Raw genomic sequence first — 27149 nt, 5'->3', positions numbered from 1 at the left:
AAGAATTTAACATAGCAATTTTAGTAGTCTTAAAAGTATTTGATGGAAGGATAGTTTATTATGATCTAAGCATCAACTGATATTTTTCATTGTCTCATTTTCTGTTGAATCTCCCTTGGAAGGGCCAAATTTGTGAGATGTGTTCACAATTTTGATTGTATTTATATTTTCTTTGAAACCACAGAGGTTTACGATGTGCTGTTGCTTAGTGCATCGTAACTGGATGTGGAGTAAAAGCTAGATCAAACTGGAGATGTGGTTTTCTGAGTATTTTCTTGGAACAGTATTTTAGAATAGTGTGGGAGGTGGGCTGTGTGCATGTGGGCTACAGTGATACTGAGTTTTCCAAGTGGCGGGGAGTAGTGGAGGGTGTTTTCCATGGGAGAGGACACTACGGGGTATAAGACTGCAGTTCCACAAGCAGCAAAACAGACCAAACAAAACTCTGCCACCAAAATGGGTCCTGCTCACAGCTGTGTAGCACTTGCTCTCTCTGTGCATGCCCCAGACTCTCTTTAATTCACTCAAAGAAAGAAAGAAAGAACTGTCTAGATACGAAGAATTTACTCAATTTATGATCTGATAAATCAGCACAAGGTGGGCAATAGGTGCATGCAAGGAAAGGGAGATGAGAGGGGGAAGAACCACCTCTCAGCTCTGCTGTCAATGAACTGTCATTTCTTACAAAACTGAACATTTATTTCCTTTCCATTTTATTCCTTTGCTTCTGAGAGTTCATGAAGATTTTATGATAACTAAAAATTTGGCTATCAAGTATCTTAGTACTTTAAGTTTGAAAAGTGTTTTGAAATCTGTGCAGATAAAGAGCTTAATTTCTTTAATTAATGTCATACTGTCTTTCTTTAGAACTGCCAGACTAGTCAAAAAGTGAAGATCTACTTAACCCAGTATCCTGTGTCTTTACAGAAGCTACTGGAGACATTTAGGGAAAGATCCAAGGAAATCCAGTATATCCAAATCCATCTTTTTCCAGCCTTGCTCTCCCAGATTCTGGCAATTCATGTTTTAAGAACTTGCAGAGAGAGTTCTTGATATGATGCTCTGAATTATGTTAAAGGGAGTTTTCTCTTGTAGTGATTTCATAGCACAGGACTTCTGCTCTCCTGCTCTCTAACTGTTTCTTCAAAATAGGATCTTGAAAGCAGAGAGATCTTCAAAGAGGAAAAAAAGGAAGTACAGCAAGATGTTTTTTAGTTACAAAAATTAACAAGATTGATAGAGACTGTTAGGTACCAGGACTAGAACCATAGAAATGGGAAGAACAAATCTAAGTTCTCTTGTCAATTGAAATAGGAAAATGTCTGAATTTATGTGAGGGAAAAATCAGTCACAAGTAGCGGTAGATAGATCTCTATTACTTGCCACCTGTGGCAAGGGAAAAAAATCCAGCGGGAAAGGTTGGAGGAAACTACAAAAAATACTTGTTTTGGTTTGTATTCGTGAAAAGACTTCATTCAGTTCCTGAAAGTGTCAGGAATGCCAGCAGTGACACCCACAGAAAGAATAACTTGAACTTAACTTCCCGACATTTTAGTTGGTGTGTTTAGACCCTGCTGCTACATTATGGGGCAGAAACATACTGTGTATGAACTGCAGACTGCAGCACGTAGATTATATGCTGTTAAAATTGTGGAGTCTGAAAAAAGTCTCTTACAGATACGCAGTTGGACAGCTGCTCTGGCGTGTTGCAGCAATTTCGTATTGTACCATAAGCATTTTTTTGGGATGTGAAACATGGCTTAACTATATCTGGGAGGATCACTCTGGTTTGAGTGATGCCATATTGGTGCTATGTCAGGACAAAGGTGGTTGTGTAGTTTCTCTCCAGCCAAATGTCCCTCCGCTTGCTGCTGTAATGAGGAAAAAGACATGATGAGAAAACTCTGTTCTGCAGCGATCCTCAGCTCTGGTTTTGGTTCTTTGGGACCAATGAACAACAACATATACAAGAACAGCTTTTGTGTGGGACCAGACCTTCATAGAAAAGCATCAGGATCATCTTTAAATTATATTTTATTCTCGTCTATTGAGCTGCAACTTAGATTTCAGTTCATTGCTGAAGGTATTACTCGATTCCTTTGATAATAAAAAAAATTTTAAAAGTTGTGGGAACGTTCCCTAACACAACTGTTAGCCCTTTTCACATTTAAAAGAAGTCAATGTCTGGTGGAGGCAGTTAATATTGAGAAGGTTCTCCCTTAAGTATCCATTAAGAATTTTCTGCTTTGTGCCACATACGTATTTGTGTATTTATTCCTAGATACAATATGTGCTTTTGTGGTTTTTTTTTGGTTGGAAGTGAACAATGTGATTAAATGAGGAAGATGTAGAGGTGTCTAATCCATCACCACGTAACTTTCCCAGTATATACTTGAATGCCTTTTCTGGTCCAGACAGTACAGCCATTAGTTAGAAGACTAATTTGTGTCTGGAGCTGTAACTAATACAAGCTAATTTGATAAAACTGGGAAAAAAAGAATGTTGTGTTTTGCTTGATTTTATGGGATTTTTTTGTGAGATAGATTTTAAAACTAAATTAATGACAGAATACAGGCACAAACCAAGTGATGGTCATGTTTGAATGCTTCCAAATACAGGGGAGTTAGTTCCAAGTTTTCTGGGTGGCCTTTAAAATATCTAAATTTCCAAATCTAGATCTGTTTAACTTTAAGAATGTTCAGTTCAGATGCAGAGCTGAACTCTATGCTTTGGGCTCATCTCTTGGACAATTAAATGTAATGTAATAAGATGCTACAGTGAATAAATGTTCCCAACAACTAGAGTGATTAAAAGGAAGATTACCATTTACTACACATATGTCATAACTGGCTTTTGGTTATGTTCTTTAACCTGTTTTACTGCCTCTTTTAGATCTGTGAGAGTAAACACCTGCTTAAAAAGGTAATAAAAAATGAACATGAAATTGTGTCAAATTCAAGACTGTCACTGGTGGGACCTTAGAAAAAAATATTTTTCTTGTCTATCTAGTTTTCCAGGAAATGACAAGCTAGCATATGCTTTCAATTTTTGAGGTCAAAGTTATAATTTTAGTTCGCTAAGTTACATAGGAGAAAACTTTGAGGAATCTTTAATATTGCCAAATATGTAAAGGGCAGCAATGGAAGAAGAAAACAGAGCTGTGGAACAAAGTAGTTCATGCACAGAAGAGAGATTTATCTTGGCTCAGTAGAGCTATATATAAACTTTCTTTTTGCTAGTGACTTCAGAGTAGACTATATAAGAGTCAGTTATTTTCTGCTTTGAGCTGCATCTCTTATTTAAATGCATTCTTTTAAATTTTTAAAAGAGTCAATGAATTAAAACAATAGTGAATATTTTTCTGGGTACAAGCTAATGGTATTCATTTGCTTGTAAAATTCTTATGTTTCAGAAATTACAGCTCTTAGAAATGTATGTGTTTTTATATTTGATTTCTCCAAGAGCCAGTCTCTTAGGGTTGCATTTATGAAAAGTAATAAAAGGCTCTTATTAAGGGTATAGATGGATTCCTGTTCTGTGGGTAAATACATATGGTGTGAAGACCTGCCACAACTGAAATCAAAGGCAAAATGTCTAGTGATTTCATAGAAATTGGAATTAACCTACCTGAAAATATATATGGCTTTAAATTCTTGTTTTTAAGCAAAGGACAACAGAAGAACAACAAACCTGATCTCCTTCTACGACAGGGCGACCTGCTTATTGGATGAGGGAAAGGCTGTGGATGTTGTTTACCTTGACTTTAGTAAGGCTTTTGTCACTGTTTCCCACAGCGTTCTCCTGGCAAAACTGGCTGCTCACAGCTCAGATTGGCACACGCTTTGCCGGGTAAAAAACTGTCTGGATGGCCAGGCCCAAAGAGTTGTGGTGAACGGAGTTAAATCCAGTTGGCGGCCGGTCACGAGTGGTGTCCCCCAGGGCTGGATTTTGGGGCCACTCCTGTTTAACATCTTTATTGATGATCTAGACGAGGGGATCGAGTGCACCCTCAGTCAGTTTGCAGGTGACACCCAGCTGGGTGGGAGTGTTGATCTGCTCGAGGGCAGGGAGGCTCTGCAGAGAGACCTGGACAGGCTGGAGCCATGGGCTGAGGCCAACTGGAGGAGTTTCCATAAGGCCAAATGCCGGGGGCTGCCCTTGGGCCACAACAACCCCCAGCAGCGCTACAGGCTTGGGGAGGAGTGGCTGGAGAGCTGCCAGTCAGAGAGGGACCTGGGGTGTTGATGGACAGCTGGCTGGACAGGAGCCAGCAGTGTGCCCAGGTGGCCAAGAAGGCCAATGGCATCCTGGCTTGTGTCAGCAATAGCATGGCCAGCAGGGACAGGAAAGGGATGTCGGCACTGGTGAGGCCTCACCTTGATTCCTGTGTTCAGTTTTGGGCCCCTCACTACAAAAAGGACATTGAATGACTCGAGCGTGTCCAGGGAAGGGCAACGAAGCTGGTGCAGGGTCTGGAGCACAGGTCGTAGGAGGAGCAGCTGAGGGAACTGGGGGTGTTTAGTCTGGAGAAGAGGAGGCTGAGGGGAGACCTCATCGCCCTCTACAGCTCCCTGAAAGGAGGTTGCAGAGAGCTGGGGATGAGTCTCTTTAACCAAGTAACAAGGGATAGGACAAGAGGGAGTGGCCTCAAGTTGCACCAGGGAAGGTTTAGACTGGATATTAGGAAGCATTTCTTTCCAGAAGGGGTTGTTAGGTGTTTGAATGGGCTTCCCGGGGAGGTGGTGGAGTCCCCATCCCTGGAGGTGTTTAAGAGTCGGGTTGACATAGTGCTTAGGGATATGGTGTAGTTGGGAACTGTCAGTTTAATGGTTGGTCTGGATGATCTTCAAGGTCTTTTCTAACCTAGACGATTCTGTGATTCTGTGGTCTAAGAGGGGAAAAACCACCCATTAGCTAGAGATTTTCAGTTGTTGTATTTTATGGATTTAAACTCTTCACATTGTAGCATTTGAGTGTATTTATATGACATTATTTAGCTGTGGCATAGAAAGGTACTGTCATTGTGTAACTGACGGTAAGAAACTGTAATAGTCTTCCTGTATTTATAGTAGTAATAAAGCAGATCACATAAACACAAGTGGTTTTCACACTAGAAATAAGTAAAATCATCTGAAGTTAATTTTAAGTGTATCAACAGGAGAACGCTTGCCAGCTCTTGAGTGACCTGTTACTTTTACTGTTTCTTTCTGGGGGAGTTTGTGAGGAGGAGGGCAACTGTTTACAATTACAGTGTAATAAAAGATGCATTATATATTACATCACAGTGCGTAAAAGTCAAATGCATAGGTCATGTCAGAGCATACATTACAGAATTATGTACAGTGCATGATTATTATAAAGTAAAAAGACAAGTTGTTACTGCTTTCTATGTTGTTTTGCAGCAAGCTGTGACCTTCTATTCTGTTTCATTAAAAGCAGATAATAGCAGTTGAAACAACCTGCTCACTTTTCTCAACCGGACAAGAATTGCATTATTTTGTGATTAAATAGAAACACATACTGAAGGGACTTAAAGGAGCTAGACTGTGCTGTTCTAGAATAATGATTTTTTTCCTTGACGTATTTAGAAGTCCCCTGTTTTTTCTAGATTCTGGTCAGCTAGAACAGCAACTTGAGGAGGCCAGCACTGCAAGGCGGGAGTTGGATGATGCTTCCAGACAAATAAAGGCTTTTGAGAAACAGGTCAGAACGCTGAAGCAAGAGAGGGAAGATCTTAATAAGGTAAAAGCATTTTGTCAGCAACTCTTCTAAACCCTAAAGACTATTTTATTTTTGTTCATTTTGCTTGAAATAACTTTCAAGTGTAAAACTAATGAGCAGACAACAAATGTGTAGTGTGACCTACTTTGCTTTCTACCTTTTTTTTTGAAGACAAGGACGTTATTTAACATACTGTGTGTATGACTGCTCCTACGTGACTGCTTATAGATAGTGGCTGCAAAGAAGGTTTTATAGCTTCAGATTAAGGTGATAATGCTAGTAGTTAGAAGACAAAATAAAGAACTATTCTAGATAAATAATATAATCTGAATGGGTAAGACTGTAGCAAGGAAAAAATGTTAAGAATATGGTATTAAAGCTGTGTCACAGAATTGTTTCCAGAAGAGAGATATGAAAAATTGCCCACATGTGAAGATTGAAAACTAATTTGAAATAACTACTGTTAAACAATACTGAGGTTTATTTCTTCTTCTCTGTCTCCTTGATTCCTTGTTTTGTTATTTATAACATACTGTCCTTTCATGGCTCTTTTTTATATTCATGGTTAAATCAGCCTGTAATCAGGTGTGAAATACATTAGCCTGCTTCTCATGATGATTATATCTGCCCAGTATTTTAGAGTCCACACTTGATGTATTTAACAGTTTCTTTTAACCCTTAAGGCTCTTAAAACCTTGAAAGCTGCCAGTTTGTCCAAGAAAGAGCATCTCTCTTCTAAAACAACTCGTAGTTATTAGGACCTCTCTTCATAACAAATGCATTTAGAGTTGTATAGATGTCAACAGTGCTAAATATTGATTCTTCCTGCGGCTGTTCTTTTCATCCTCAGACTCTCTTTTCCTTGCTTCTTTGTTCTGCTCCAGTTTGGCTGAACATCATTAAACCGTTTAAACTGTTGTGGTGTAGTAGCACAGATCTAGGACACAGCAAGCTTTATGAAGGTACTGTGCTGTAGAGTTATCACAGCACTAGCAGTGTTACTTCATGTAGGTTCTTCTAAAAGAGTAATTATCATATCTTGCTGTTAATCACTACAGTGCTTTGTTGCCTGAAACTTTCTGTAATATTTGGTATTATGGTACAGTGTGTGGAAGTCATACTCGCCATTGCAGGTCAATTTTCAAAAGCTTCTAAGTAGAAATTTTCATAGAGCAGAGTTCTCCAATTAATGCAAAAACTTTTAAAATCATTTAGCAGATAAGTACTATTCTTTTTATTTATTTAATGATTTCTGAAAAACTATGCTGATGATATCTTTTAGTTAAGAAAGCAAGGTATTTTTGTATTTTAATGCTTGAAAGCCGTTGTGTTTAACGTATAATGGTGGAGTAAGTTCCTACTCAGTTTACATTTATGCAGTTTTATGAACTTCAGTAGTGTAAAACCTGGCCTCTTTCCATATTTATAGAGGCATACAATCTGTATTAGAGATGCATTCATGAAAAGAAATTAATATGTAGTTTCTGTTCACTCTGGAAAAGGTGTTAGATGCGCATCCAACGACAGAATTGGCCTTGCAGCTTTCTAGGTTTATTACTTAATTCTTTTTTTAAACTGTAGGAACTGGCAGAGTCTAGTGACAGATTAAAATCCCAAGCCAAAGAGCTGAAAGATGCACACAGCCAGCGGAAATTGGCAATGCAGGAGTTCTCAGAGATGAACGAGCGGCTGACAGACTTGCACTCTCAAAAACAAAAGCTTGCCCGCCAGCTCCGAGATAAGGAGGAAGAAATGGAAGTGGTGATGCAAAAAGTAGAAAGTTTAAGGCAAGAGTTACGCAGAACAGAGAGACTTAAAAAAGAAGTAAGTGGTGAGAAGACTGTTTAGAATCTATGAAATAGTAGTTATACGTAAGGTTTTCTGACAATGTAATTTTTTTTATCTATAAATCTTTAATTCTTTGTTGTTTCAAACAGTACCGATTTTGTTTTCTAAAAATTTGAAGTGTTCAGTTTAGTGCTGAAGATTTATCTCTTATATTGCAAACCATCAATAGATTTTGAAAAAAAAAAACCCATAAGAATCCTACCTATTAAAAACATATGTACTTTTGTAGCTGGAAGTCCAAGCTGAAGCCGCAGCTGCTGAGGCATCCAAAGACAGGAAATTGCGAGAGAGGAGTGAACAGTACTCTAAACAGTTGGAAAGCGAAGTAGAAGGGCTAAAGGTTAGTCTGTTTTGATATTAACACCTGCAAACTTACTAGTCAACTAGGACTTGAATCTGTTTGATTGCTTTCAGATGTAGAACAAAAGGGTATTGTCAGTTTGTCACTTCAGTTGATGCTGAATATTAATGCAAGCATGGATCACATTCCTGTCCAGAAACATCAACATGTACCTAATGCACTTTTCAGGGCAGTGTGTTCAATGCTCACTAAAGTATTTCTTAATAGTCAATGATCTTTCTCCAGATTGCTTTCATTATTACTTTGTTTACCTGTTAAAAAGTGTTCTGTTGGGTTTTTTTTGGGTAGGATGGTTGAGTATTTGAAGATAAACCTGCAGTCTATACAGCTTTCTGTATAGATGTCTTGTGTACTGTGTTGTTATTCAGCATGTCAGTCCAAAGAAGGATGGTTTCCTCCACCATAGTTGTCAACTGATGTAACTGTAGAGAAAAAGTTTTAGGGTAATTCTGCCTTTCAGTCAGACGTTGAGACATTTTTGCACATGAGCACTAAGACTTTGTTTATATTGATGAGATTGCTCAGACGTATATGTGTTTTTAGGAGCAGAAATTAAGTAAGCCAAGAATGTTAGCCGTTATTTTATGGTATAATTTAGCATTTTATATGGTGCTCTGAAGAAATCAGACTATCTCAAAAACTGAGTGAGAAATTTTTTTATTTCCACATGAGGATTGTTCTTCATTTACAGCAAAATTCTGTTCCCAATGTTTTGTCCAGTGGGATAATTCTAAACTTTTTGTGCAAAATATCAGATTAGGCCTATTCTGGCCTTAATTTACATGAATAACAGGGGTTTCTTTATTAGAATTCTGTGGGATATTTGTCAACATGAAGTCACTCTTGGGGTTTCTTTGGAAACATTCTTTTATTTTGCCTTCCTTTGCTAAATGACGATAAGGAAATCCATTCAGTAAGAAGTTTGGATTTATAAAGTTTCCACTGCTGTGAGTTCAGATTGTTATCTGAAAACTAAGATGTATTTCTTCTGCTTTCATGAATCTTCACCACCAGTGAAGAGTTTGTATGATGGCTTAAGAGGCAAGAAGAATTTATGGAGCTCTATTGAGAATAAATGATATGCTGATTTATAACAACAGGGCAAGTTTTCAGAAGAGGAAAGAGGACTTGTAGCTTTCTTAGTAATATTTCACAGTACAGTGAGCATGCTTTGGATCATATGCAGTTGTTGTGATGCATTCAGTCAGATCTCTGCATGGCTCCTTAGCTAAGTTCAGGAGACTATTATAGAGAAAAAGTCGATATTTAAAGAAAAAAAGGAAAGTTTCTTCAAATGAGGAGAATAGAAAAGTCCATAAATGATGGCAAGTTAAATGTAAACAGGATGTTGAGGACTGAAGAGAGAGAATTTAGAGAGTACTTTGCAAAGGATGCTCAGAGTGATTGTGGGAAGTTCTTTAAATCAAAAGCAGAAAGCCACCTTAGGAAACTCATGGGGGGCTGCTCGTTGGCAGGGATGAAAAAAGTAATCTGAATTGATAGGACTCTGACAGAAATGCTCAACAAGTTTTTGGTGTGTCAGACTTTGCTGCTGAAGCAGGGGAGGTTGCCACACAGAAGTGCAGGATGTTGGTCAGATGAGTTGGTTCAGTCAGAGGATGATGTGAAAGAAGCATTTTTGCTGGCAGGTGAGTCAGATGTGCAGTCAACCCGAACCGGTGGCCTCACTGAGGGGGTTCTGAAGGAACTCAGGTGAGAAGTAAGAGAGCTGCTGGCCACGATGTGCACCTTTTTATTACAGCCCACTGTGCCACTGTAAATCTCATCCAGAAGATCCTGGAAACTGCAGAGCAGTGGGTGGGACTTCCTTAGGAAGGGGGTAGAGCCTGTAGTAAAGAGTAAGATCTGAGCTCATGGATAAAGTAGAGCCTATTGGGAAGAAGGCAGTGTGCTTTCTATCCAGCCAAGTCCTACAACACTGACCTGCTGGAAGTTGTCAATAAGTGTGTGGACAAAGGAGATCCAGTGGATGTCATATATCTGAATTAAAAAAAAAAAAAAAAATCAGGCTCAATATGAGTTAGCAGTGTGCCCAGACAGCCAAGAGGTCAAACAGCATCCTGGAGTGCATTAAACAGCACCTAACTATCTATGTGCCAGGAGATGTATTATGTCTCAGTTCCACCATTTGTCCACTTGAAACAGGCATGTATGAAAACATCTACTTGGAATTGTGTTTACATGAATTCACAATACATTCTGTGTTTCCTGTATAGTTCTAGTTCTGTAAACCACTGTACAATACCATACAGCTTTCTCTTCTACTGCACCATCTGTCATAGAGTCTTAATAGCATCCTGTGGAAAAAAAAAAAAGGGAAACACCACTATAACATTTTATGTACCAGATAGATGATGTTGCAGAGCTCCATTGCCATATATGTGTGTGCAATTTGGCATGTTGGGCAGTAACAAACTTAAGTTCAGTAGTTACCTGTCCATGCATGAAAGAAAATTCCTATACTTACTTTCTTTTTTCTTTTTTTTTTTTTTTTAATCTTTCTCCAAGCCATCTCCTGTTAGGATGACATCTTCTTTCTCCAATTTACCATTCTGCATCCTAAGGGCAGGATTTAACTCTTAGATCAAAACAGATGACCGTTTTGATGAGTTAGAGAAAACAATGCGGTAGCAGCACATATCTGGCTCATATGTTTAGTGGGTTTTGCAGCGTTCTGCTGACACTAACAGCAAGGCCCAGCTTTCTCACAGAATTCGTCACGGTAGAAATTCAACTCATTTGAACATTCTACAATGACAGTTAACTCCTGAAGTTTGTTCATATATCAGCAAAAGAAAACTACCCAAAGCCATGTTTAATTAAGGGTGACTGAGAGGATTTTAATATCTCATGGTAAAAATGGAGGTACAATTAATAAAATATCTTCAATCCTCCTAAAGGTGTGAGACAGTCACTGTAAGGAATTAGGTTTTCCAGTTACCTGCAATTTCTCAAAACACAGTGTTTTTATTAAGTAACTTCCTTTACTTAGACTACGTTTATTTAATTACGTATTTTAAAAAACAGAAAAAAAATCCAAACCAAGTTATACATATGTTTACATTAAAAAGTATTTCCAAGCTTGGATTTCAGTGCATGTCATGCCACTCTCATTTTGAACCTGATCTTGCTCCTCCTCTATGTTATGGCAGGACATTGAGTTTAGTGAGTGCAGCATTTGGTGCAAATGTGTATGTATCCTGAAGCAGTGTGTAAAGACTATTGAAATGCCAGAAGACCTCACTAAGAGAGCTATGCAGCTGCGAAAAGTGAAGTAATTACTCTTATTGTTTAAAGCTTGTTTTTCCTATTAATCCACTATGATGTAAATGGTCAATTTAAATAAAATAGGTCAGATTTCCCTCCTGACTGATGCAATCCATATAGTGCTTCTATAGCTCGTTTCACCTTCAGTTAAGCCTCTGCTTGTCCTAGTATAGCTTTTCCATAAATTATTTGTGCTTTAAAATATATTGACTGTATATCGTAGTCCTTATTCTGCATTACTGAAAAACACTTGAACTCGTTGCTGTCAACTGTGTGAGTGGGAGCATAAAAATCTAATTCTGTGGTCACTTGCTGACTCCATATAAGGAGAGTCAGAATGTGACCAGAGATGTTTAAAGAGATGATCAGATTTTCAATGGCTTTAAAACTATTACTGCATTTAAATCACAAAAGAGTACAGTTCAGATTTATGCTCTAACAAAGTTTCAAAAAAACCTGAGATAGGTGTGTTTAAGTCAAGTGGGATATTTTCTAAACAGACATGAATTGAGTTGTTATTAAGCATCATTTTCAGCTTTCTTGAGTGCTAACTTGGGGCTATTTATTTTAGCAAAAACAGGTTGGCCGCTCACCTGGCGTAAGCAGTATAGAACACCAGCAAGAGATCACTAAATTAAAGGCAGACCTGGAAAAGAAAAGTGTTTTCTATGAAGAGGAGCTATCTAAACGTGAAATAATGCATGCTAATGAAATAAAAAGTCTGAAGAAAGAACTGCGGGATGCAGAGAGCCAGCAGCTTGCTCTCAAGAAGGAGATTATGATTTTGAAAGACAAGTTAGAGAAAACCAGAAGAGAAAAGTGAGTATTGTGTGAAATTCACCTTTAAGCTCAAAATATCTTTTCAAATCTCCTAGTATGTTTTCAAACACGCTATCACTTCCTTAATTGTAGAGCAGACAGGTGCATTTTGGCTGAGCTAATGCCAGGGTTGAACACAATCACCTTTAAAAATAAAACAGAACAAAAAAATCCACATCCCTCTACTGAAATGGTTAATTTTGCTTCAAAATTAACTGGCTGGCTGACCATTCCAAGGTATGTAATTTGAGTTGCAGACTTGCAGCTTGGGGTAAGTCAACCCCTGAAGCTTATGTTGCAGTTTAAAATAGTTTTTTGACTTTTTTTTTGTTTGGTATTTTCATCTTTTGATACAAAACTAATGTGTTAGAGATCAACTATTACTTACATTTCTGCCAGCACAGGAACAGTCACTTAATGCGGACTAAGGCTAATCCATGCTGGGTTCCATCCGGTGTTAACATCAGTCATCAGACTACTGTAGGCATAAGCTGCTTTATCTCTTCTGACATGGTAATTTGTCAGAGACCTGTTTTTTTCTGTCCCACGTGGTGGAGCTTATAACTGGCCTTGAGAATGTTCCTTGAGGCATTCATCAATAAAAACAAGTTTTTCTGTTGGACAGTGGTAGTAATGGAAACAGTCATAAATTGAACATGTTCATTTTCATTCATAAAAAATTCAGAATGCTTTATAGACACTAACATAGATGCTTTCTTTTGCTGCTGTAGCAAGATGGCATATTAGAAAACCCATAGAGAAGTTCCTGCTGAAAGCTTAGCCAAACTGTAGCAAGTCCTTAAATACAAGTACTAAACAAAATACAGAATTTTCAAAAAAAAAGCTTATGCAAACAGAGGTGGAAACACTGCTTTTCTAGTAAAATGTTTCTGTCAAGGGAAGTAGATCATACAGCCTAGAATGCAGTAGATATACTGTTTCTTCCTAGAATGCAGTTATTCGTAGGCGGAACATACTAACACAGTAGTTTGCTGCTTTGTTCTAGGTTGAGAGGTAAAATTTGCATCAGCAGAGTGTTTTCATTGTACCACAACTTAACGGTCTTGCTGACCTATGAGTTACAAATGCACAAAAGGCTATGCTGTTTTATAATATATGAAGGTGATAGTATGATACTCCTTTAATGCCATCTCAGTCCAGTAGTGTCTCAGAAGAAGAAATATTCAATAAAAAATCAATAATACCTCTTTTGGCAGGTTAAACTGTTGCTAAAGATCATACCTCCAAACACTGACCAGACGAAATGCTGCTTGGAGATTTATCAGAACCATTCTAATGTTGTACAGCTGCAAAATTTCTAACTAGGTGTTTATCTAGTGAAATAACAAATGACCTAGTGATGCTGATCTAGCTAGTTCATAAACCTTTTTTTGGTCTAGTTTCTCTCTATAATTAAAAAAAGAACTGGATGCAAATCTAAAATGATTGCTGACATGACCACATATTTTTGTGTGTATTTCAAGTGTTGGTGGAAGAGAACATTTTAAAGCATGAACACAAATGTGTCACATAACCATTATCCAACATTTGGCTCTTAATGGGAGCATCATACAAAGTCAGGTGTCCAAGCACATGATGAGTGATTAGTGAAGACCTGATCTTAACTGGGTTTTGTTAAACAAATCTGCAGAATCTCGTGCAAGTGTTGGGAATCCACAGAAATGCAGAAGCCCACTGTTCGAGGTGTGCTGCAGATTGATTTCTGTAGTAGTTCAGGGATTTAGAAGGGAAGCTTAAATATTAGGAATGGAAGAATTGCTGCTCGATTCTCAATATTTGGTAGCTTTCTTAAGTGAACATGGATTTATTTTTTTTTGTTTCTGCTTACACATATTGTTTTTAGCTATTGTAATCAGGCTTGCAAAGCTTTTTGTGAGTCTTCCAGTACAGAGATGTTCAATGTAAGTGTTGAAAAGGAAGCACCTGGAGGCTTTATGCCAAAACAAGTGGAATTATTTCAATAATGGGCTTGGGATGGGTGTGGGCTTGAAGTGTGTGTATACAGTTTGGCAAAAAAATTTTAGTAGTCTAAGAATAATCTTTAGTGTATATTTTAAAAAAAGGCTTTTGTATAGTGCATCTTTTTAAAAAGGCTTTGTTAAGAGGATGTGGTTGCATTACTTCTTAAGGGCTATAGTATATAGAGTGAGTTATGTAGGTTTTTCTAAGCAAGGGTTAATAAGAGCTTCATCAAAATCTGTGTGCACTCTTTTATGTAACTTGTATGTTGGTGGTTTCTGTTTTATTTTTTAAGATAGGTATTTTTTTCTTTGTCTCCTTTAAATTTAAGCTTTCTTCTGTGATTTCAACAGCATTAGTCTTGAAGGGAAAAAAGCTATCTTTCTGTACAAAATTATTGCCCTTTTCTAAAGTCTCATAAAATGTAAGCTACTAAGATTGGGAACATAGGAACACGGTATCAGGCCAGTAATCTGTGTAGCACAATGCTCCATTTCTTAGAATTGTCATTATGAAATATTTCAGAATAAGGTGCAAGAAACTGTGTAAATAAATCACATTTGTAGAAGTTTGTTTTAAGCCTGTCATTTAATGATAGATTTATAAAGCAGAGAGCTTTATAAAAACAGCGTTTGCTGTTTTAAAATTGTGTGATACAAAGAAACTTGGGAGCTGGTGTTTGTTTCACGTCTACTTTTCTTGGTTTCAGAGCAGTAAGTTATTTCTCCACTTTGTACAGCCACAATAAAGAGCTGGAGCGACAAAGTGATACCATAAAGCTGTATTTCACATTGCTTGCATGTGGTTTGCTACTATTATTTTACTGATAAAAAGAATGCTGGATCATGTAAGATTTCTTAAACTGGAAGAGCAGATACATAGCTACATTTTAGATGAGAGAAAAAGCTTGATGTGAGAGGAGGATGCCAGGCTTCAAAGCAAATAGATTATTTTGATCTTCCTGTCTGTCCAAGGTATGCCTCTGGAGTCTGTTGCAGTTCTGTGGTTTGCCAAGTTGATATTTTGGTATGTTTGCACCCACATTGTCTTCTGTTTAAAATTTATCTTCATTTCTGTATTATACTATACCAGTCTGACTGGTATAAATTCTGACCAGAATTAATTTTAGACAAATACAGAACAAAAAACCCTAAACAAAACCCTAAAAGCTAAATAAAAGAAATTAATTAGAAATTAGTTTGCTCTACTCTCTGAGAAATTAGCTTTGAATCTATGGCTTGCAAACAGAAGCAGGACCTGTTATTAATTCCCTTGACAGCCAGTGCTTTAATCTCTTCCTGCCTTTTCCCTAGACTGCTCATCATATGCATAGAATCTGTTGATATAGAAAAGGAGTGGTGGTGAATTTCAAACTTGGCGTTTAAACAGTAACGATAGTATGTTACTTTACTAGGATGTAGTGTTATGTTTCAAAGGATGCCTAGCAACATAGAATTTCACCATGAGTCTAACATGCTGTACTGGATTTCAAAGAGCAGTTGAAGCACTAAATGAATTTCAAATTAGCAATAGGAAATTCAAACCAGCATTATTCTTAACTGGGTTCACTGTAACCGCTGACACTTCTCATCTTTTAAGGGTGTTCTCTCCATTTGGCAGTCCTAGTAGTTCTGCATCTCAGAAAAAGAGGCGAGGATGTAATTTCTCTGTTGCACAATGTAAAATTCTGATCGGTGTCCAGAAAAAAAAGTACAGTGCTCAAGGCTTACCCTGGATTTTATTTTTACAGTTAACCTTTTATACTGGGCACTTTTTCAAACCATTTAAGGCTGGACAGTGGTATTTGCTGACAGGGTATTTATACTGTATGCGGCACTTATAGTATAGTTCCATCAACCTACTGATGAATTTTGTGCCAGATACCTGAATAATTGGTGAAATGGTGAATACAAGATTCACATGTAGTGAGTCTCAAAAGAGCGGATGTGAGGTAGGAGTTATACATCAAAACATTGCCATATACCACTTTAAGGAAATCACAGTGTTTTTTAGCAAACAGGACCTGCAGCTTCATTTATTTTCGGGTTCTCGTATTAATTGTGCAAGATCAAAGTTGATGTTAAGCAGAACGAACCAGGGGTTCTCCTTTTCTGAATGACATCCACAGTAGAAGGGAGGGTTTGGGGGAAACGGCTACTCTGAAACTCTCTCAAAAAGAATGGTCCAAATCTGCTCTAGAGTCTGGTGATACTAGGAGTGTATAATCCACGTTTTGCTGATCGTAAATATGTGGTAGAGTTCGAATGGATCCTCTAGCTTTTCTCATCAGAGACCCAGCCCCAAGCACTCTAATTTAGCTTCTGTATGTTCTGATTTCATATGTGGTCATTTTTGCCTGTCATTCTGTGTGAAACTTGGAATTAAAGAAATGTCTAAGTTTAAAATAATGTTTCTGTGAGATGAGAATTTACCCTGAGTGTCTTAGAATATCGACACACACCTTAGTCTGCAGAATTACATCTGCTCAGTGTTTGAAGGATTCATTTGAAGCCTAAAATATGTATAAGATTGATAAACATGAGCTCAGTGGAGCTCTGTTAATTATGTACCAGAGGAAAGATCATTGTCTAAGGACTGTGTTATAGTCCTCATTGATCTTTACGTATTTAAGTGAATAGTGTGGTGAGTTTTAGAATAGGAAACTTTCTAATTCTGCTTAATTTTATTTCTTAGCCAAAGTGAAAGAGAGGAATTTGAAACAGAGTTCAAGCAGAAGTATGAACGAGAAAAGATTCTGCTGACAGAAGAAAACAAAAAACTTTCTAATGAACTTGATAAGGTAAGTGCTGATTACTGGAGTCCTGAGTTTACAACTAGAGTATGCTATGTACAAATTGGACAGTATAGAGCTGTACTGGGTTATTATTAACTCTTAATTGCTAGCATAAATTGATATTACACAGAAAATGGTGTTTAATGAATGATTTGAATAGAGAATATCTGTATGCATCTTGAACTTGAGAATGTGTGCATATATATGTATGCATGTATGTGTAGTAATTGAGTTAGATGGTTTTACAGTTTGGAAAGATTAATTTTAGACGGTATCTTAAGCCCCCCCCCCAAAAAAAAAAAAAAAGAGTATTTCATTGTATGACCCAAATATAAAAATGCATAGTTAACTATGTGATTGCTTAGCATATATTTGCATGTCAATTACTGTGAAATAGTAGGGCCCCTCCCACCCATTAAGTGTTACTTTGAGGTATTAAAAAAATACAAATGATAAAGCATATTAATTGAAATGTGTTGAGCAAGGAATAATTGTTTCATGCATTTAGATTATCTCTTTATTGTTCATTTTGACAGGTTATTCAAGTTCATTGTGGATTAACCAAGTCTTGCTAAACTTGTCTATTCTTTTTGTAATGCATTAAATTTTCTAAAAATATGATGAAAGTACGGTGTTCTTCAAAGTAAGCATGTTTGCATGTCAGTGTTCAAACTGAAGTATATTTTCATACCAGTATAAAACACATACTGTATGCCTGTATGTAGGTTTAGTCCAAGAACAGTAAGAGTCTAGTCACTTTGATGGCTTTTCTGCTCAGTCTCTTTTTTGTTGTTGTTGTTATTTGACAAGAAAAATACAAAGCTATTTAATAAAAAGGCAAATCTAAATCATAAACCCGTTTAAATGATAAATATGGAGTGGAGTACTCATATTAGGACTGAAAAGCAGAATAGATTTAAAACTGATATTTTTTTAATCATTTTGATGTGCTAATATATTTCAGTACTAGAAGAAGCCTTTCACATGAGATTCATTCTCCTAAGCAGGCCTTCCTATAAAGTCTACCTGATCTATGCTTCCAGTTTGATTTTCTGAATAATTATTTAACATAATGAAGGTTTAATTTCCAATACCAACTCAGGTTAGCTGTGGCTTTTGTCTTGCAGAATGTGCATGTATGAATGACAGCTATGTGAATGTGAGAGGTTAATTGCTAGGTATAACATATTGTGCTTACAGATGTGCATTTAATTTCAATTTCCCTGTCTGCCAGTAAGTAAAATGAAAAATGGGGCAATGTGAGACACCTGGAGAATCTCAGGACTGACTCACGCCTGTATCTGTTAAGCCTCTCATTCTCCATGGTTACTAAACAAAGGAGAGATTTGGCAGTTTTATCTGAGCTATAACAAATTTTGTGCCCTTGCTTTGCTCTTTTAATATAGTTTTTTTCTATATAGAACATTCCACACCTATATGGTGCAAGCAGAGACCTTATAAGAGATGTAGATGTATTTGGAGACTAGTTCTCAGAAAACTAATTAATTTGTTAAAGTAAAAATGTAGTTCTATCCCTTAAAAATGGTCTTTCAGTACAGCAGAGGTCATATCTGAGAAGGGATTCTGGCTCTTATTGTTACACTGTGTTTATTGAGATGGGTAGCACCGTTTTTAATGCAGGTGCATCATGTGGAACAGAGGAACACGTGGCTTTGAGTCTGCATAGAGATGAAGTCACAGCAGTTCATACCTTTAACTAGTTGTTTAAATTCTCATTCAGCTCACCACCATGTTTGAGAGGCTGAGTATGAATAACCGGCAGCTGGAAGAAGAGATGAGAGACCTGGCTGATAAAAAGGAGTCCGTGGCCCACTGGGAGGCCCAAATTACTGAGATCATCCAATGGTGAATACTCTGCTCTAATGTCATTGCAGAATACCCTTAGTATGTGGTAGGGCTGTTAATGAGTGTTTGCCTTTGAGCATGGCACTTGCAAGTGCTTAGGTGAAATTTCACACCTGTTTGGGATTCTGCTGTATTTTAGCTTGAGATTTTAATAATATCCAAATGTGGAAAATTGTGTTCCTCCTTAAGAGTGAAAGTGTTTTACCAAATACAACTTTAAGTGAAGAAGAATCGTGGCCATTGGGTGTGGCTTGTGGCTTTGCAAGAATGCTGGAAGGAGTCATGTGCTGAGCTCACGCCTCTGAGAAGGGACCAAGCCTGGGAAAAGCAGTGGCTGAGAGTATTTATGTCTCGGCATTAATTTCCTTCATCTGCTTGGCATGTGGCAGAATGAAACAAATACAGTGCAACTTTTATGTGATTTTTTTTTACAAGGCGGGCATTTGAGACTACCACAAAGCCAGTCAAGTGATGTTTCTAATAATACTTTTGCTAAATGATGACGTTATGTTTCTAAAGTCGTCTGTCCACGTCTAATAAATTAAGGAAAAAAAAAACCCAACAGTTGAAATTATTAAAAGAAAAAAATTGTTTTATCTAGGTGGCCTTTATTTTTCCTCTCCATGCCTGCTTCTCTCTCCTCCCCTTTCATGGTCCATTTTTAGCATCTACCACATTTGCATCCAGACATATATTATTTTTAACAGATCATCCACTTCTGGAAAGACCTCATCATCATATAAATCTGATCGTTTTTTGGGGTACTACTTGATCTCCCCTCCTGCCCCCTCCTATTTTTCATGTCTCATGTTAGTGAAAAAATCTAATTTGTTGTGTCAAAGCAAAAATGGGAAACATTTGTTTTAATGAATTGTGGTTTGGTATTGTTGTAATGTCGGTGTAATTTTGTTGTCCAGATACAGAGAAGTTTGGCTTTTGAATATAACCATGTGAATATGTAACGAGAAAGAAAGGCTGTTCTCTGGGTTTCTGGAAGTTTTTTAAACAGTGTTTGTTACTTAAAATTACGTAATGCCTATCTGTTATGAAGTCCATAGTGTCTCAAGGCATTGTAGTCATAGCAGAGGTTAAAAAATTTAAAGGGTCCACTTCATTTGTGTTTCTTTTAAATCTTGTCTCTCATAGGTGTGAATGTAGTAGACAGCCTGCATCACAGAAATAAAAAAAAAAAAAAAAAAAAGTTGTTTAAAGATACAGTTCATTTCTAGCCAGAAATGTTTATTCAGCAAATAATCAATGTAAGAAGAGAGACAAGTTTATTATTTCATGTTTCACATTGTTTTAAGGTAATACTTATCTGTCTTAATGCACCAAAGTCACCAAATGCCATTTTTCAGATTTACACGTGAAAGCACTCATGAAACTTGGTAGTTCTGGAAAAAGACAAGTCAGAGTTAGTTGTGGATTGTTTTACTTAACACTGTGTAAAAATGTCCCTCTCCAATTTATGAGAGTGTTTAATATTTTAAGATGTACTACTGATGTGATTCAGGTATATGATAAAGCATCTTACACATATTAGAAATGTCACTGGAGAGGTAAAAGAGGTTTGGGATTGAGTTTTTTGTTATCTCTAAAGATACTTAATGAAAAAAGATCAGGAATATGCAAGATGAACTTTCTGAATGAAAGATATCATTTTACTGATCCCTTATGATAATATAGTGTCTTTTAAAAAGTATGGAACTAAAAATTAAATAATTATGTGAAAAGGAAAAAAATAAAGTACTCTGGGCAAACATTAAGGAGATAAAAAAATCTGGCTTGGTTCCAGTTTTTAATCACTGTACACATCTCAGTTTTTCCTCCATACTTTTTTTCTGCTTTGTTAACTTTTTTTCAGCTATGTGAGGCCTTATCTTGGCTTACATTTTTTTTCTTAATATGTTCAGAGTTTCCATGTGTTACCCAGATAATCTGGTCATGTCCATCTGCTGTCCTTAGAATTCAATACTGCATACTGAAACTAGGTCCTTCTCTGGCAATACTTTGCTGTGGAACATGGGGTGCTATGTGAAGTATTTAAACGTCTATAATAATAATAAACATTTTAAACAAAAAAAAAAGCCAACTAATTTTGAAGAAAATTAGTCTTATTTAATCATTCACAAGCCTATGTTTTCCTCAGCAGAACATGTAATGTAAATCCATACCTGTCCACCTCTTCACTATGACAAAAGAATGCCTTGGACTTGACAGAGTAGGGTAGAGGTTGTAGGCTCCATCTTCAAACCAAACAGATTTTTCACATAATATTACTTTAAAATGTGTATTCTTGGTGCATACTTTCCACCTCTTAAAAATCGGGTTTGCATACCATCTGCTTTTTGTACCGTGATTCATGAAGGACAGGAGGCAGTAGATGGAATTAATTACTGGTTTTGTAAACAGTTTGCTCAGCTGCTTATGGTAGTTCAAAGAATTTGTTCTAGCCCTGTTTTAAGTAACACAAGCCCAAGGAGTCCCTGACTTCCTTTGAGTGCTTTGCCATCTAATAGATACCTCTCAGTAAATCTGCCCCACTATTCAAATCCACATTTTTGGTGGCTAAGATTGCCACTTTCTTCACAACTCCTTGGGCCCTTCTAAATTATTATTTCTTTCAGATTTTGTAACTTGCAAGTATTTTTAATGGCCTGTGGTGTTCGCTTTAGCCTTTCCCTGCTTTCTTACTGTGCTGTCTTGCATGGTTTTTAGGGCAACTGTACAAAGGCATTTTTATTTTTGCTGTTATTATCACAAGATGCCATAAATATAGCCAAAATTTTAATATAAATACTTGAATCAGACTTCATTGCAAATTCTAATGTGGTAGCAATAGACCCTCACAGATCATTCAGCCTTAATGGAGCTATTATATTGACAAGTTTATATTAGCCAAATCACTCATCATTCCTCGGCAAGAGTAAGAAATATTGAGGCTTTTATAGTCAGCTATAAATTTTCCTATGGGAGATGGGAAAGAGATTCATTGCATTGGAGGTTAATGCAGTCACTTTAAAAAGGAATCTTTTAAATAACCATGGTACCTTATTTCTGTTCTGTTGCAGAAAGGAGGTCGATGGAAATCTTGGTAGTGAGTCCCAGAGTACTTGGCAAGAATCTTAACTTATTAGTCTCTCTGGGAGGGATTCATGTAGCCTAGTTCTAGAAGTCCTAAGGTAGACAACTAAAATAAATCCCATGACTAGTACTGTAGAACTTTCTTGATCTCCCCACTGATTGAAAAGGAAGCCTAGACAACTAGTTTGAATTATTCTGTATTGTTGAGTATGTTTATATGGATGAGCTAAATCCTACCTAACTTACCTATTGGGTGAATGTTAGGCTTAGATTCAGCTGACAAGAAGCTGTGACTGTTGTTTACTGGAAAATTCAGTTAGTATTTTCCATGTTGACTGGATATTTTTCCAATCAACTGTACTCTGGTTGATTTGATCTTAATTATTGATTTAATTTAAAAAACAAAACAAACACTAACAAAACAAAAAAAAACAACCCACCCCCCCAACCCACCCCCAACACTTCTACATTAAATCAAACAGAAAAAGCCCCAAAGTTGTTGGGTTTGGTTTTGGTTTTGTTTGTTTGTTTGGTTTTAATCTGGTTGCTCTCAGGAGAAAGCACACACAAGTTGTGGAAAGGGTTTATCAAAAATTCAGGGAAAACTCAACTCTGAGAAACTCAGACCATGAAAAATTCTGAGATGTGTTCTGCTTGAGGTAAGAATAATCAAAAGTTAATTATCTATTAAACAGAAATTGTGGAGGGCAGGGGGAAATGTCACTGTTTGGGAGCAGAGTGCAGTGTTGAAATTTTTTAGAGAAGTAGCTTTAAAAAAAAATTCTGTTGGAGAGGGCAGGGGAAACAAAAAAATAAGTTGAAAGCTTTGAGCATAGTGATACGAAGACAGAAATTTAAAAGCATTGAGAAACTACAGGAGAATTTGGAGTCATGGCTCTCAGACATCCTTGGGGTTTTTAAATTACATAAGATGCAGCTTGACGTAAGTCCCCAGGGCTTAAGACCTGTCCTGTTCAGCAAAAATGTCAAGTCCTCTGGGTCTACTTTGTATTGTAACATGTCCTGTATAGAGAGACCCGGAGAGTCTGGCTTTGAGCAGCCTGACAAAGTTTACTAGATACTTGTCAATGGTTATTTGAAGGTTGTAATGATGTTGACTCCAACCAAAAAGTTAAATTTAATTTTACAGGAATTTGTACTATACAGCTGTTCTAGGTTCTTTGTAGTTAACAAGCTTGCAAGAGCACTTTCATTATATATGAAAACAGAACAATTAATCTAATCTAAATGTTCAGTAAAGAAAGAAGAGTGGCTCTGGCTGGAACCTGAAGAACTTTTCTCCCTTGCGTCTTTTACTGTGCTTGTTAGGGCTCTCTGTAAGAAGGGGGGCAAGGAGAGAAACATTAGTAAGAGTAACTTTACCATCTTGGTGTGGTTTTTGTTTGTTTGTTTGTTTGTTTGTTTGTTTTTTGTGTTGTTGTTTTTTTTTTTTTTTTTTTAAAAAAAAGCGCCAACCAAACAAAAGAACCTCAGCAAAACATTAACAGATCAAGAAACTCCCAACAGCTTCTGGTTTTACACAATGTTTAATGGCTGTGTCTCATTATCGAGAGAATGTTGCCATCTAGTGGACAACAAAACTGCATCTCAGCTCCAAATTGTACTGTTTCCATTTGCTCTCTTTGAGTCTGAGAAGTTTTATTGAACTCAGTATAGATTTTTGCAAAAATTGACTTTGCATGCATATTTTCATTTACTAGATCTCTAGATTATGTGGAATATCTCGCTGAGGTTTTTGCATGTTCATCTTTTCAGCGTTAAGAGCCTGAAGGTTCTCTATATCATAAACCAAATAACCAAAGTGTTTTCTCACCTTCCATAAAGAAGAATCTATATGGCATGATAAAAATCGGCAAAGAAACTGGACATTTAAAGTTTTTCAGCTTCAATTAGGAAAGTTAAAAAATAAAGCACTATTTCAATTTTATTTTTAATCTGACATTGATCCTTTTCTTCTGCAGAGATTTTACATGTCATTAAAAGTAGAGAAGATCAAATGCTAATTCCTAAATCTCTTTTTCCTCCTTGTGCATCAGGAAAGCTTACTTTCTCACCTTGAGAGCCTCACATTCTTTTTACTTCTGTTTACACTCCTTTCTATTATATATTTCATTATGCACACCCCCAAAATTTGGTATGTTGCTTCCATTGAGTTCTAGTATACCTTGGGAAAACCAGTGACTCATTAATACCAAAACTCGCACTGACTTTGATAGAGTCAGGACATATGGGTTTTTTCTAGGCTTCTCCCAACCTCTTGAACTAAATTGTAAGCAGGAGATAAAGAAGATGAAAGTCCAAAGCATTAATAAGCACTTACTTTTTCATGTTAGGCGTGAGTTTTGTGGTAAATCGTTGCTACTTTTGCGTTAGTCTCCTCTGTATTAAAGCAGTCTTCTTTATATAAATCTTAAAACTGCACACTCAGAAGTCACTGCAACCCGTAGTTGTGTAGCCCATAGCTTTCAAAGCCTGATACTGCCCTAAGGCCACTATGGGAAAGCTCTTCTGTTCCTTCCTTGCCCATGGCAGTTCTGAGTTCCTGCTTTCTGTCTTTCTTGCCTCCTGGTGACTATCTATGAATCTTTGTGGAAACTTTTTATTATTTTTATGAATAAATGGTAAACTTGCAAGTGGCACCATTTCCATATTCACTATGTATATGAACCTCATAGTATGAACTAGAGAAACATTGCTTTATAGGCACAGAGTGGGAATCACTTTCTGCAGAAAGGTCACTGTGAGACAAATTCAACCATCTGGAGAACTGTCATCTCCAGTCCAGCATACTTGGGATTACAGTTACTAAGGAAAGATAGGAAAGCAAGGAAAAGTTAATTTCCATGAAATAGAAAAACTGCTTTCCCACTTCCCTAAAAGTTAAACTATTTGAGGTTCATTGCTTAGAGCACATCCTGAACATTTTTGTGGTTAGTGTTGATAGATGTAACTGTGATCAAGCTGTGGTATTAGACTGCTGGTCTCTTGAGACCAGCTCAGAGACTCGGGTATGCTCTGGTGTTGCAGAACTGAGTTTGTTCTTCTGTGGGCAAGATGAGTATGTTCAGAACCAGGCATATAAGGTGAAAGGAAACGTGTGTGGGGAAGGAGGTTGTTTTTGTTTGTTTGTTTTTTCTCCTCTTTATTTTAGGTTTTTCATAAGCTACTTGGTTTCAGTGAGGTAATTTTTTATTAACTTTCTTTTCTATGTTAATACCTCAGGCAAAGTGAAGAAAGAACCTTCTGCTGTGATTAATCACAGAAAGTTGGTTTTTCCTGTGTGACTGATGATCAAAGAATCTGAAAAACATAGATGTCTCCTCCTTGATGTCTTTACACCCAGAAAACATGTCTTGATAGAAAGCAAGCTCAGGAGATGAGAGCACCTCTTCTGTCGTATGCTGTTTAATAACATTAGAATTGGACTCTCCCTATTTAATTAGCATGTCTTGAAATAACATCACTGATTCTCAGTACTAGTTCTCATAGTCAGTTGATACAGTGAAGTCAACCACCAGCTCCAATATTATGTGGGTAGTGGAATTGTTAATTATTATAAATCTTCTCTTAATTTACTTCCTAAAAATAGATTAAGTCCTGAAAGGTTTGTCTCCCACAGTCTCAATTTTAGGTAGCTGACATTTATACTGAGACATATATTACTTGCTTAGATATGTAGTTCTTCAATCTTTATTCCTTGTCTTATTGTTCATTAAAACTCTGCAAAGCAGCAAAAGCTTAGTTCTGTGTAGTTTTCTGTATTGGGTTTTTGTTTCGTTATGTTTAATGATTTTTATTTTGTATTCTGCTTTTTTTCTGTTTCTGGTTGCTATTTTGTTGAAGGGACTTTAGCTTTTTTCTTTAGATTCTTTGATTAAAACACCTTTTTTCTTATGTAATTGTTTAGGGTAAGTGATGAAAAAGATGCCCGAGGTTATCTTCAAGCCTTGGCCTCTAAAATGACAGAAGAACTAGAGGCCCTGAGGAACTCCAGTTTGGGTGCAAGAGCTACAGTAAGACTCTACTTCCATATGTCAGAAATTTTTTTTGATTGAAAAAACACTAATTTGATACTTTCAGCTGCAGTAATAAGCTGTCTGTAGAATGTGTTAGTCAAAATTTAAACTTTCATAGAGCTTCTTTTCTGAATAACTGAATAGCAGATTTATTGTTTATCAATTAATTAAACACCAATATCTTTATAATGTGATTTTATCTTTATATTGTTCAAGTAGCTACTTTATAATCATATTGATTTGTTGAAGGGTATCTGTACTTCGGGTCATGAAACCTTAAAGTCTTTCACTTGTGAAATGTGAATATCCTTTGTAGATGTCATTTGAATTGAGGCACATCAAAGCTAGAATTCACAAAATCTCTTTTCTTTTGAAATCATGACACCATAAGATGTTCATCTTGTCTATTTCATACTTGAGTTTAATTCTAGTAACAATACTCTTTAATTTTTTAATTTTAGATTCCTTTGGAATAAATGAACTCTTACATTAAGAACATAATAAACTGAGAAATGGAATTGTTGAAGTTAGTTATGTTCCTCATTTTTAGCTTTCTTTCCTCTTACTCCTTCTTTTCTCTTTTTTTACTCTTTACTAGGACATGCCCTGGAAGATGCGCCGCTTTGCAAAACTGGATATGTCTGCAAGGTTGGAACTACAGTCTGCACTTGATGCTGAAATCCGAGCCAAACAGGCTATTCAAGATGAGTTGAATAAAGTCAAAGCTTCCTGTATCTCTACAGAGTGGTAAGACTGAATTGTTCTGATGGAAATTTACTTTGATACTTTCCAGGGTGTGTCATCAAATCATGATTTTAACTACCTTGTCTGTCAAAATTCGATAATGAATGCTATGCCTGTTTCTTATAGCCAAATGTGGAAAAAAGACCATATCTCTCTTCACTGTGTAAGCAGCTGAATGCTTACTGGGAAAATTCGAAATCTTGAAGACTTTCAGAGGGGACACTTTCTCTTTAATAATATAATCTCTTCTAGTCGTGATAAGTTCAAATAAAAGCAGAGTTTGGGTTTGTGTCTTAGAACATACTCTCTTCCATTCTGTTGATAGCTGCATTGGGTTAGTTGACGAAAATCAATTATTGCATACTGATTTGTATAGTAATAAGATGTGGTTATGGAAAATTATGGATTCTCTTACTCTTTCCTCAGACCTCTCTCTTTCTCTCTCTTCCTCCACCACCACTCCACCCCACCCCCATTACCAAAATTTATTCTGAGTTGGGGTTAGTAGGAAGACATTCCATTTGTAGGTCTCCAGCTTCAATTTAGCTCAGAGTAATGACTTGCTTTGCAGCTTTAAGAAAGCAGCTGGATATTGCTGAGATTCAAG

General features: G+C 36.7%; 1 protein-coding gene across 6 annotated transcripts in view; it reads left to right on the top strand.

The window, feature by feature from the left end:
- Positions 1 to 27149, top strand: part of CDC42BPA (CDC42 binding protein kinase alpha) — a 189524-nt gene that overhangs the window by 115526 nt on the left and 46849 nt on the right. For all 6 annotated transcript variants that reach the window (XR_012632934.1, XM_074897332.1, XM_074897329.1 and 3 more), the window contains exons 13-20: positions 5609 to 5742; positions 7303 to 7545; positions 7799 to 7909; positions 11790 to 12037; positions 16712 to 16817; positions 18553 to 18677; positions 25690 to 25795; positions 26397 to 26545. Coding sequence is in view for 5 of the 6 variants with exons in the window: in XM_074897332.1 (XP_074753433.1) it covers positions 5609 to 5742; positions 7303 to 7545; positions 7799 to 7909; positions 11790 to 12037; positions 16712 to 16817; positions 18553 to 18677; positions 25690 to 25795; positions 26397 to 26545 (1222 nt within the window). In the remaining variant the exon portion in view is untranslated. The remainder of the gene's footprint in view (positions 1 to 5608; positions 5743 to 7302; positions 7546 to 7798; positions 7910 to 11789; positions 12038 to 16711; positions 16818 to 18552; positions 18678 to 25689; positions 25796 to 26396; positions 26546 to 27149) is intronic.

The sequence above is a fragment of the Athene noctua genome, chromosome 1, assembly GCF_965140245.1.
Source record: "Athene noctua chromosome 1, bAthNoc1.hap1.1, whole genome shotgun sequence".
NCBI lineage: Eukaryota > Metazoa > Chordata > Aves > Strigiformes > Strigidae > Athene > Athene noctua.
The sequence above is the reverse complement of the archived record's forward strand: the minus strand, read 5'-3'. Positions and strand labels throughout refer to the sequence as shown.